This window comes from Siphateles boraxobius, unplaced genomic scaffold (assembly GCF_051911475.1).
Source record: "Siphateles boraxobius isolate OS27281-9 unplaced genomic scaffold, OSU_SipBor_1 233, whole genome shotgun sequence".
Lineage (NCBI taxonomy): Eukaryota > Metazoa > Chordata > Actinopteri > Cypriniformes > Leuciscidae > Siphateles > Siphateles boraxobius.
The window spans coordinates 45,098-57,500 of NW_027508848.1; the positions used below are offsets into that span (position 1 = coordinate 45,098).

Sequence of the window (12,403 nt, forward strand, 5' to 3'; positions counted from 1 at the left end):
GAGGTAGAGTACAGTAGTGTATGGTAGAGTACAGTAGAGGTAGAGTACAGAAGAGGTAGAGTACAGAAGAGGTAGAGTACAGTAGTGTACAGTAGAGTACAGTAGAGGTAGAGTACAGAAAAGGTAGTGTACAGTAGTGTACAGTAGAGTACAGCAGAGGTAGAGTACAGAAAAGGTAGAGTACAGTAGTGTACAGTAGAGGTAGAGTACAGAAAAGGTAGTGTACAGTAGTGTACAGTAGAGTACAGTAGAGGTAGAGTACAGAAAAGGTAGAGTACAGTAGTGTACAGTAGTGTATGGTAGAGTACAGTAGAGGTAGAGTACAGAAAAGGTAGTGTACAGTTGTGTACAGTAGAGTACAGTAGAGGTAGAGTACAGAAAAGGTAGTGTACAGTAGTGTACAGTAGAGTACAGTAGAGGTAGAGTACAGAAAAGGTAGAGTACAGTAGTGTACAGTAGTGTATGGTAGAGTACAGTAGAGGTAGAGTACAGAAGAGGTAGAGTACAGTAGAGTACAGTAGTGTATGGTAGAGTACAGTAGAGGTAGAGTACAGAAAAGGTAGAGTACAGTAGTGTACAGTAGTGTATGGTAGAGTACAGTAGAGGTAGAGTACAGAAAAGGTAGAGTACAGTAGTGTACAGTAGTGTATGGTAGAGTACAGTAGAGGTAGAGTACAGAAGAGGTAGAGTACAGTAGAGTACGGTATATGTAGAGTACGGTAGAGTACAGTAGATGTAGAGTACAGCAGAGGTAGAGTACAGTAGAAGTAGAGTACAGTAGAGGTAGAGTACAGTAGATGTAGCGTACAGTAGAGGTAGAGTACAGTAGTATACAGTAGAGTAAAGTAGAGTATAGTAGAGTACACTAGTGTACAGTAGACTATAGTAGAGGGAAAATAAACCTTTCAGCTGCTGTTATTCTGGATTAAAGAATAATAGGATACAAGAGAAGAAGTTCAACACTCTTATTTCTAAATATAATCTGTGGTTGAATTAGAAAAATGAAGGTCAGCAGCAAAGACATTGGTTAGTAAAGTGACATTAAATACATTAAGTATATTTGTGTGATTTTTTTATATAAGAAATTATAAAACTTTTGAGTAAAATTCTGAGATTGCATTTTACTGTTTTTATCATTTTGAGGAATACTGAATGTTTTCCTGCAAGTGAGATGAGTAAACGGATGCTCACATTTAGTCTATGACTAAAATAATCATCATGTTTACACAGCACACACACACACACACACACACACACACACACATACACACACACACTCACACACTCGGTCAGAGAGCTGTCAGTCAATAAATGTGAAAAAGTAACTAGCGTTACTTATTTAAAGTTACTTTACTAGTTACTTGAAAAGTAATCTGATTACATAATTCAAGTTACTTTTAATGCGTTTCCGCCGCCAACACTGCTTTTGAAGGATATAATTCTGTAGAGTGATGAATAATTTCAGTTCAGTAAATAAACACTGTGTTCTAAATCAATTTCTGGCCATAAATCTCAGAAGTAGACTTGTGTCTGAACTCACAATCTTTTCTTCCGTATATGGTGATGTACATCTGAGTGTAATGGAGTATTGAAAATGAAAAAGTTGGGCGGGGCTTGGTTATATATGCATCGGTTGTTGATTGGATGTTCAGATGTGGGCGTTACACTCTCGCAGGGGCGGGGTTTAAGTGCACTTGTCACTTGTTGATTGACGCTTCACTGGATTAAAGATTACAAAATCAAACGTATGCATGCACGCCACGGATGAATTGTTCACGGTAAAATGTATATTATAACATGCATTTAGAAAAAAGTTATGGTGGATATTCAGTTTAATGCCGAAACTTTTATATTGAGGCTCACTGTTATTAGGTTACACAAGACTGGATTGAGCATTTACATTAAACTATTTGAGTGAGCATTGACTGAGCACTATAATTTATTTTTTAAGAACCTGAAATCTGAAGAGAGCACCCGACCTGATTAACAGTGACTACAATCAACATTAACAAAGAAGAAATGTACATTACAGAGACAGACAGAGGGATTGAGACGGGAAGGAGTGTGAAGAGATGCATTAATGTGTCAAGACCAGACCAGACCAAATTGGGTCCTAAAAAGATCAGATCATGAATGAATGAATGTCCCAGTGTTTGTTCAGACAGATTTTACATGAGAAACGGACCTGAACTTGCTCTCATGGCGGAGAGGAAAACAGAACTCTGCGAAGAGCCTCATGAGTCAGAGGATGTTTTAAGAAACAAGTTAATTTCGCATTCATGATGTTCACATCATAATTCCTCTATCTGTGTCCCATGCATATGTTCCGTAGATAGGTAGGCTATAAGAACTGTTGCTTCATTCATTCATCCATCTGTTCCTTACGCTGCTTGTGATTGGACGAGCTCCACGGCAATCATTATCAGGGGGCGTGGCTATGATGTCTCTCTTCATGTAACGCGTGTTTCAGACTCAGTTTGAGTGTTAGTGATTCAGTGACAAGGACAGACTCATCATCATCACAGTTAGTGTACCAGCTTTACAAACACATTTCACTTACTGGAAACTTGTATCATTCCCAGCGAGGATCGTAACACTGAAAGTGAATAGGAAGTTTGTTGAACATTTCTGGATTTATTTTGGAGTTGCGCATCTGGAGGTTCATGTTTGAGACGCTCGAGACTCTGTAAACTTCACCAAAGCGCGTCACAATGTGTCAAAAGAGTGTGTTATGCTTTTTGATTGTGTTTTGGTTCTGCGCTCTGGCGTTCGGGGCTCGTGAATGCACACCGTGCGCGCTTCGCTCGTGCCCGCTCTTGAGCGCGCTCGGGTGTGGTTCTGGCCGGGTTCTGGCCCGTGACCCGTGCGGGTGCTGTGACCAGTGCTCTCGGCTGGAGCTCGAGCTGTGTGGAGGACCGGACTGGACTCTGGGTTACTGCGGATCCGGACTCACCTGTGCCGCGCGCAACAGAACCGGACCCGCGCTCGTACCTGAGACAGGTGTCTGCAGAGGTCAGTGACGCGCACGAGCTTTCACTTTAACATGACACTCAATACATGTGTATAAAGTTTATAACACCTCACATGATGAAGATGATGAAGATGAGGAGTATGGTTGTGGATTTAGATGAAATCAGTGAGAAGGTTTTTTTTTTTTGTGGTAACACTTTACAATAAGGTTCATTAATTAATGTGTTAACTAACAATGAGCAATACATTTGTTAGAGGATTTATGCATTTTTGTTAATGTTATAAAAATACAGCTGTTCGTTTTTTGTTCATGTTAGTTCACAGTGCATTAACTAATGTTAACAAATACAACCTTTGATTTTAATAATGTTTTAGTAAATGTGAAATTAATATAAGATTAATAAATCCTGTAGAATTATAGTTCATTCTTAGTTCATGTTAACTAAGCTAGTTAACTAATGTTAACTAAACAACTTATTGTAAAGTGTTACCGTTTTTTTCTCTAGTGCATCAGCTCATGACTGATTGATTGATATGGTTATTGATATTGATTTATATTTTAGAAGGTAGTTCTGTGCTGAGATGGCTGCTGTGACAGTGCCATGGTAAAGTGATTTTAATACCATGGTACTTTGATATGGTTCTGATTGATATGTATAGCAGCATGATACTCCAAGATACTTTGAAAAATACCATGCTAAATGTCTAAAAACATGGTATTGCCATAGTACCATGTCCAAATACTATAGTATTGCCACGGTGAATGTCCAAAATACATGGTGTTGGCATAGTTTCATGTTAAAAATACTATAATATTGCCATGGTACATGCCTAAAAATATGGTATTGTCACAGTACATGTCTAAAAACATGGTATTGCCACAGTACATGTCTAAAAACATGGTATTGCTATAGTACCATATCTAAAATACTATAGTATTGCTATGCCAAATGTCCAGAAACATGGTATTGTCATAGTACCATGTCTAAAATACTATAGTATTGCCATGGTAAATGTCCAGAAAACATGGTATTGCCATAGTACCATGCCCTAATAGTATAGTATTTCCATTGTACTGCGCATGTCCAAAAGACCATTGATAATACTGCACTTTTTAGTGAGTGGAGAGACCGTTAAACTTTTTTTGATTCCCATTTTATTATGAGGTTTATAATGTCCAAAATGTCTGATAATCAAGAACAAGTAATTCATAAGATTTCTTATGTCAGTCTAAAATTTCATACTGTAATAATGACGCTGATGAAACTGCAGGGGATGATCGACTCAGTGTCCTGGGATTTGATCTATAATGTGATATTAGGCTCTTTTCCAAGAGTTTAGTACGGAAAGGGTCATAATGCCTGACCGGAGCTGGACTTTCTCTGTGTCTAAACGCTTGAATTGCTCCAGACGGATGAGTGAAACCAGAATTGAGTCTGTGGGAAAGTTCTGGAGCTCAATTACCCCTCGTCTTCATCTTCCTCCTGTGGGGTCTGGGATCATCCCAAGGGATCGTGTCCTTGATTAGGCTTTATTTACAAGTGAGTGTTAAGGGTTAATCCCGGCCCGGTGTGTATGAATGAGTCTGCTTTCACCGATGCAGTGATTGAGTTTGTCTCTCAATCCCAAAATCAGCAGCTGAAAGACCAGAGCTATTAGAGTAAAAAGCCTGAAAGTCATTTTACTGCTGATTTTAAGAGCGCAATCATTAGAAAGAAAATAGGAGCATGTCAAAAAATTGAGGTTAAATAATGATAGTCGTTTTCCAGCCACTGATTAACCAGCATCTCTTTATCATAGTAATACATTATTCATGATTGTCATCATTAATTATAATTACCCCCTCCCCTCCATTAGCAAAGAAATTAATGAGGTTATTTATATTCAGACATGGCTGAAGGCGTATAGAAGATGAGGAAATGAAAAGAGCTTGTTGAATATTGTATATCTGTCTTTTTTGGGGTAGATCCAGTTGCATTGTTCTCATGTACTCTTAGCAATAAATACTGGCATCTTTAACATCCATAGAACCTTTAAAGGTTATTTAGAAAATTGAAATGTCCTTAACACTAAAAAAAATTGTTATTACAAGGTCCCTGACCCAAAACAAGATCTTATATGCATTGCTGCTAAAAAAAAACAACCTTCATTTTAATGTAGATTTCCTTTATGTAGTGTGAGAACATTTGTACTGCATTTATGGAAAATTAAAAATGCTACATTTCTGCAGGGCTTCGTTTATTTTGCTCTACAAACATAAACCTGCAAAAATGCTAATTAGCCACTTCTAGATCATCAGTACTGCATATTTAAAATAGAGAAGCACGATATATGGGTATCAACGATATATGTTCATTTTTAATGTTATTATTATTATTGGCCCCTAGAAGAAAATGGCCGATGTATAAAAGCCAAAAAATAATGTATTATTTCCTTCAGCTGAGACTCCGATACGCACTGTTCAACATGATGCTTTTAAATTGCTTGAAATATGATTGAAATCACTTCCAAAGGGAAAATACAGTTCAGTGCAACATGTGCAGCTGCATAAAATTATGATACATGAACATGATAATTGTGTGTTTGGGACATGGATTTTAATGGTGAGACTTGTGTTTTTGTAAGTAGGCTCTCAAAAATTATATACAATTTGTATTTATATGTATTAGCCAATATATCAGTTATCGGCTTCCAAATATAGCCTAAAGAATTATCGGTTATTGTATCGGCCAAAATTTTCATATTGTTTTTTCTGTAGGAGTCCAAACAGAATAATGACTGTTATCTAACAGGTTTCCCAAAACACTGTCCAGTATGAAGCTATAATAGCAGGTCAATCACTGCCAGAACACTCGTTTAGTCTGGACTATCTGACGATTTCACTATCAGCCTGAGCTCAGTCCCTGATGTCAACTGTCTCTATTCTTCTGAACGCCAAGACAAAACGCCTCCATGTCCTTCAGTTCGTGAGATTAAATATCAGCTTCCCTCATTTGACCCGCAACAATTATAAGAGAAACGACAATACTGAGAAGGACGTAACATGTTTGCAAACTGATTAAACTAGTTATCATGTGGACTTTAGATAGCACACTAGACCAGACTGTTTTTATTGCATACTAGTCTGTGTTTAACAAGTACGTTTCCCGGATAAAAAATCGTAGTTTTGCCATAAATGTCATATCTAGATCTTTTTACACTTACTTTAAATCCCTTTTTGTTTCTGTGAGGATTATATTGTCCAAGTTGTCAAATAATTATGAATTATACTTTTGAATTAGAACATTTCCCATGTTTATGGATCCTGCTGGATTTGGAAAACCTGTGCTGATGAACAGAACCGGTGTCGATCCGCAGACGGGAACAGATGTGCTTTGTGGGCGCACGCTACTAAAAGCGTTTGGGGTCGTGTGAAAATATGAAAATATCCTCGCAGGAAGTATTGATATGGAAAAGACGTTGGCGGAGCGGATCATTCCGAGGTGACCGGAAATAATAGGGAAAGTTTTGGCAGGATCATCTGATCCTGGTTTGAAAAGCCTGTTTGTGATGGCGATGTCTGCGTGAGAATAACCGCCAAATGCTTTTCCACAAACGGGACGTTTCTGTGCCAAATGCATCAATATCTGCCTGTACCTTTCAGTACTCAGTCCAGTAACCACATTCTTAGACATGACTAACCAGGGCTGTTCACTTTAGGCCTTATAATGCATCAAAAAGCACTTCTCTCAATTGTTTCTCCAGCATTGAGATCAGTGGGAGAGCAAATACTTCAAAAATTCAAAGTTTTGTGTTTTTAGGAAGCCTTTCCAGCGGCCCAGAGATCTCAATGTCGACATATCCTCTCACTGTAGGATTACTTTGTGTCTGTTTTTATATTTCATCTCAGGAATTGTAGAATAGAAGCACATCTCTCCCTGCAAATCGGGAACGTTCTGTCAAAGTTATGAACAAATGTTCTTCCAGTAACATTTATCTGCCGTGCACGTACACACTGTAAAGTTTCGGGAGTGACAACCACATTTAAATACACTCCCGAAACTGTGATGATTGAGATTGTGTTTGGTGTCCGCTATTCTGACCGAAGAAATATTACAGAGACAAAAGACTTGTTCAGCAGTTTTAATTGAAGCACAGTCACCTTTCACATCCATATTTCCACTTATTATACGCATTTTTGGGCTTGTTGTTTAAGCTTGGCTCATAAAGCAATCAAGTTTACTAAAGTTATTACTCGAGTTATTAAAGTGAGCATATATTATCGCAATATTTTGGTCTTCTTTTCAGCATAAAGCATTTGGATTTATTTGGGTTTATTGTAGGCTTGTTCTAGCAAGATCTGGCAACACACGTGTAAACCTCACTCCCCTAATCTCAAGGCAACCGATGCGAGAGACTGCAGTTTGTACCTGTACCTGTAGTTAATCATGTATCCCTTAAAACTCATCTATGATCACCAGAATGACATATCGAAATGTTTTTTTCCTTGGAATAAAATATTTCTTCATGCCTTCAAATATCTTTAATGTAACTCGACACCCTTGCCTCATTTAGTATGCGTGGTTCTATGAATATGCAAATGAGCCCCGCCTCCACTCACTCACTCACTCACTCAGAGATCCACTCGTTGATGATCACACGTTGATCTGATTGGTTACAAGGTAGTTTGTGAGGTCAGAAACACCAGCGATTTCAAAGCGTGTTTTTGAGACTGTCTTTGGTTCACTGCAGTTTTAAGGAGAAAATACTCAGCAATGCTGTCGACTTATGAATTTACACATGGTTTGTCTTAAAGCATATTAACAACACCACATAGAAACAGAAACAACATTTAAAAGCGTGTTTTTCACCACAGGGGGAATTTAAACGTTGCTACTTTGTTTCAGAATGTTCATTCAAATGTAACATTCCCACAGTGTTTAGAGAATGATAAAACGGAATGTTCGCATAACCAAGAAAAAACGTTTTGACCTTTTGAACGTTCCGAGAAGATTCAGAAAAAGGGAATGTTAGAACAGTGGTAGAACATATTTTTGTGAGCTGGGCTGTTCACGTCTGAACAGTTTCTTCTGGTTTGTTTGGTGAGTTTGTGAGCCAAGCCCCAGGAGAGCATCACGGGGGACATTAGGAGCCGTCGAAGCCGCTTTGTCTTTGTTTATTCACATGTGTCGGGCTGGGGGGTCTTCAGGAGAACCTGACGTCGATACTCGAGACTTATTTAACACACATGCGGCTGGAAGAGGAAAACACAGATGCATGTGAAGGGCAGTGAGACTCAGGCTACGTCTACATTAATCCGGATACATGTAAACGGTGTCTTCGTTTAAAATCGCTCTCCGTCCACACTAGTGTTTCCCGATGTTTCAGTGTGTTTGAGAGACTTTTGGAAAACGCCTGAAAACGCTAAATTCACCTTATACTGCGCATGCATGAAACCTCACAAAAGCTCACCGAGATGATACAGATTTCAGTTATCGCGCAATTCCTCTGACAGGATAATTTTATTTGGCAGAAAATCTCAGCATTCACTGATGCGTCCAAATCTCACTCACTCACCATTATATGTTTGGTCTAAAACACTAAAACTGCTCTCATGTTTTATTGCAGGACAGAAAATGTGAGTAAATTTTCTATCATATTTGTAGGACTGTGTTATGAAGAGTTTGCAAAGTAACACATTTGAGCAACAGTGTGAAAGTGAATAGCACATAACATATCTTTTGGTACAATATGCGTCACATGACTAAACTTACGTCATCGTTTTTAAATTCCTCCGTTTTACAATGTGAAATTTTCAATTTTAACAACGTCTACAATTAGATAACTGCATTATTTATCCACTTTAGAGAGCGTTTTCAAAAAGGTTCGTTTTAACTCATAAAAACGCCATCTCAGGGTTAACGGAAGGCCAAAACGGAGAGAAAAAGATGCATTTTCAAACACAGACGTATTATACTTTTGGAGTGAAGTTCTCATTTCAAGTGTCAAGTTTTGTTCTCAGTGAGATTTTTTTCTGTCTCCATCTCATTGTTGTCTTGGAGAAGCATTTGAGACATTGAAGAGATCTTTCCAGACATGTTTAACCCTCTACGGCTCCTTGCGTGTCGGTCAAAAATGACCGGTTTTCTCTGTCGGTTTTTATTTCAATGAAATGAATGTACTATATTTTAGTTTGATAATGGATAAATAATATTTTTAGGGGATTTTATGGTACTAAATTATATTTACGTTGTATTTATAATCCATTTATTCACTTTTTGAGCATGAAAATTAAATTTCCAACTTAAAACTGTCGAATATTTCAGAGCGACAGACTGAAGTTTTGATCAAAAATGCCACTTAGCAGATTATTGCTGAAGTGAAAAACATTTTAAAAAGGGAAATTGAAAAAAGTTACAGGATTTTACGTTTATTGTTATGAAAAATGTGCCCAAATACTATTTTAAATTTTAAATGAAATATATATTTTCAAAAACATGTTTTACTCTAAAACTGTGAGAAAATCAAAGCCATAAATCTAAACAAGTTGTTTTCAAAATTTTACCGATATCTCAAAAAATGAGCGTTCAGTGAGATGTTGTTCGACTGCAGTACCAAACGCTTCCACTAGAGGAACTTCGTCTCCCATTCTTTTCCAATGCGTCATATTTGAGCGTGAGAAGCACAAGTGTGACTATTTTTAACAGGACCAATTTGCCTTTTTTCCGTGTTCACACAACCTTTACCAAGTTTTGTACCATTCCAATGAAGAAAAAAATTCGAAAAAAATATATATAACATTTTTCAGAGTGTCTCATTTTGTTGCCATTCATTGTAACTTAGCAAACAAATCTCACGAGTCAAAACGAGCCCGACAAATGAGCTTGTCTTCTTCTCCACAGTGATACCCGATGCGATGGACTCAGACCTGGAGGACGAGCGCTGCCCCCTCGTGGCCGGATGTGATCTCGTCGACGGACGGTGTGTGTGTGAGTCTAAACACTCCTGCATCAGAACCTACAGCTATCCCGACAGAGACGCCTGTGTGCATGCTGGGAAAACAGGTATGGAGCTTGACTAAAACATATTTATAACAAGTGCTGTGGAATGATTAATCACGATTAATCGCATCCAAAATAAAAGTTTGTTTTAACATAATATATGTGTACTGCGCATCATTTTTTTGTATATATGAATACGCACATGCATGTATACATTTAAGAAAAATGTGTTATTTATATATAAAATATTTATGTATAGTATAAATTATGTAAATATTTCTTAAATATATTCATGCATGTGTGTGTGTAGTTATATATAGAAAATAATTATACACAGTACACACACATATATTATGTAAACACAAACTTTTATTTTGAATGCGATTAATCATGATTAATGGTTTCACAGCTCTACAAATAAAGTATTTTATGTGTGAAAATCAAATAAAAATGCGTTCAGATTGGAACACGTACCAAAGTTGCTGCTCTCGAAGAAGATCGTGCGTGACGTTTTCTTTGCGAGCAGCTCTTCTGGGACGTGTTTTAACAGGTTTCTGCATGATATATCTTTAAATAAACCGTCATGTCACATCGTTTATGTTCGGCATAAAGCTAAATTTATTTCAATTTCATTGAACCAAGTTTACAGTTGGGTAAGACGCAATTTCTGTGGCACATTAATCATGGTGTATTAATCATCGGTAGCCTGTGTTTGACCTGAAACTCTCTGTCTCTCAGGGTCTCGCCGTCACGAACACAGACACAGGTTTGTGGGCCCCGTGAACCCGGAGTGTGTGTTTTCTGGCTGTAATCTGACGGTCGACGGATGTGTGTGTGCGTCTCAGAGCTGCTATGATCACTTCACGTACGTCAACCGCAGTCAGTGCCAGCGAGCGGCAGGTAACGCAACACTTCCAGTGCATTAACACTGAACTAAACATTTGAGATGGGACGTGTGTGTGTGTGTGTGTGTGTGTGTGTGTGTGTGTGTGTGTGTGTGTGTGTGTGTGTGTGTGTTACAGGAGTGTGCAAAGGTTTTGTGCATCTATTATGCTATTTTAATTGTTTTGGAGTCCCTACAACAGGTTCACATGCATCCAAGATAAAAAAACGCTCATAATATCTATCGTAGCTTCAGCTCTTTTCTCTCAGTGTCTGAAACGCTTCGATCGAAGATTCAGTCTCTCTAAGCTCCGCCTCTCTGAAAGCTGCTCTGCTCTGATTGGTCAGAAAGCAAACGCTCATTATCATATCTGAATCTCAGCTCTTGATCACAGTGATACGAACACTAACGATGGCGTGGATTTTACCGTATCAATCTCATCAAAGTGTATAACAGCGTCTTCTCGACACGAACAACACGAACCAAACTCTTCCAGTCTCAGATAAACTACAGTGTTTGAGGGCGGAGCTAAGAGACGCTGCTCAGCCAATCAAGAACAGAGGCTGGCATTATGCAAATGAGTTACAAACCTACACAGGTTCAGCAAGAATTACTGACTCGTTTCAGTTCAGAATCACTTCTTTCTTTTAGGAGACAAAAAATCTATTTATCTTTGAAACTTTGCAGAGCTTTTACATTCACAAACAGCTTTATTACACATGTTGTGCATTAATGAAGCCAACAATAAACTGGTTTGCCTGCTGGAAGATGATTATTACTACATTTTTGATCCCATTTACTGTGGGGAAAAACTGGATTAAATATGATCAAATGTGTTAATTAGACTCTTATTGGTAGCTGAACACATCATCAGATTAGACTGAATATTTTATAAACAAACGAGCAAGTAGAGGCAGAAGATGTGTAAAACTGAGCGAATGATGCATCTTTAACGTCGGCATGAAACAGAAGTTGTGCATCTTTCCTCCTCTATTGTGTCGTGTATCGAGAGAAACGCTTCTGGAACAAGAACACATGTGGGCGTGGCTTGATTGTGTCTGTGAGGAATTGATTGGACGGTTGTGGTTCGCTATTGGCTGATCTCATGTGAGTGACAGGTTGCCCCGCCCACATCATCAGAGAAGAGAAGCTGCAAGAGGAACTTATTCTGATTCAAGATTATTACAACAATAATGTTGTGCACCGATAAATAATTTACAATAAACACTGCAATATTCCTTAAAAAAACACTGCGTTTTTTCTGCATGCATCACAACAAGTAATACTGTAAATAATAATTTTATAGAAGCTGTAAGCCACTGCAGGTCATGATAGTGATTTTTACCATGGTTTTACCTGATGTATATTTTTACTATGGTAAAATCTCTACAGTGCACTACAAACATAATTACATATATATATTTTTTTTATCAAATAAATGCAGCGTTGGTGAGCAGGAGAGACTCTTTCAAACACATTTTAAAAATCCCAATCATTTAAACAGTAGCGAACACCCAGAATCAAAACTCTGAATAGCGTTTCTAAAGTTTCGTGTAAGAAAGCTCTCAGT

General features: G+C 38.0%; 1 protein-coding gene across 7 annotated transcripts in view; it reads left to right on the forward strand.

Annotated features, from left to right (window-relative positions):
• Positions 1-2,468: 2,468 nt before the first annotated feature.
• LOC143748435 (cysteine-rich motor neuron 1 protein) overlaps positions 2,469-12,403 on the forward strand; it is a 68,748-nt gene continuing 58,813 nt past the window's right edge. For 6 of the 7 annotated variants that reach the window (XM_077240475.1, XM_077240478.1, XM_077240479.1 and 3 more), the window contains exons 1-3: positions 2,475-3,012; positions 9,852-10,013; positions 10,689-10,850. In XM_077240475.1, the coding sequence (XP_077096590.1) occupies positions 2,712-3,012; positions 9,852-10,013; positions 10,689-10,850 (625 nt within the window). In that variant the 5' untranslated portion in view covers positions 2,475-2,711. Of the gene's footprint in view, positions 3,013-9,851; positions 10,014-10,688; positions 10,851-12,403 lie in introns of all 7 variants that reach the window. The other variant, XM_077240474.1, reaches the window with a different exon arrangement.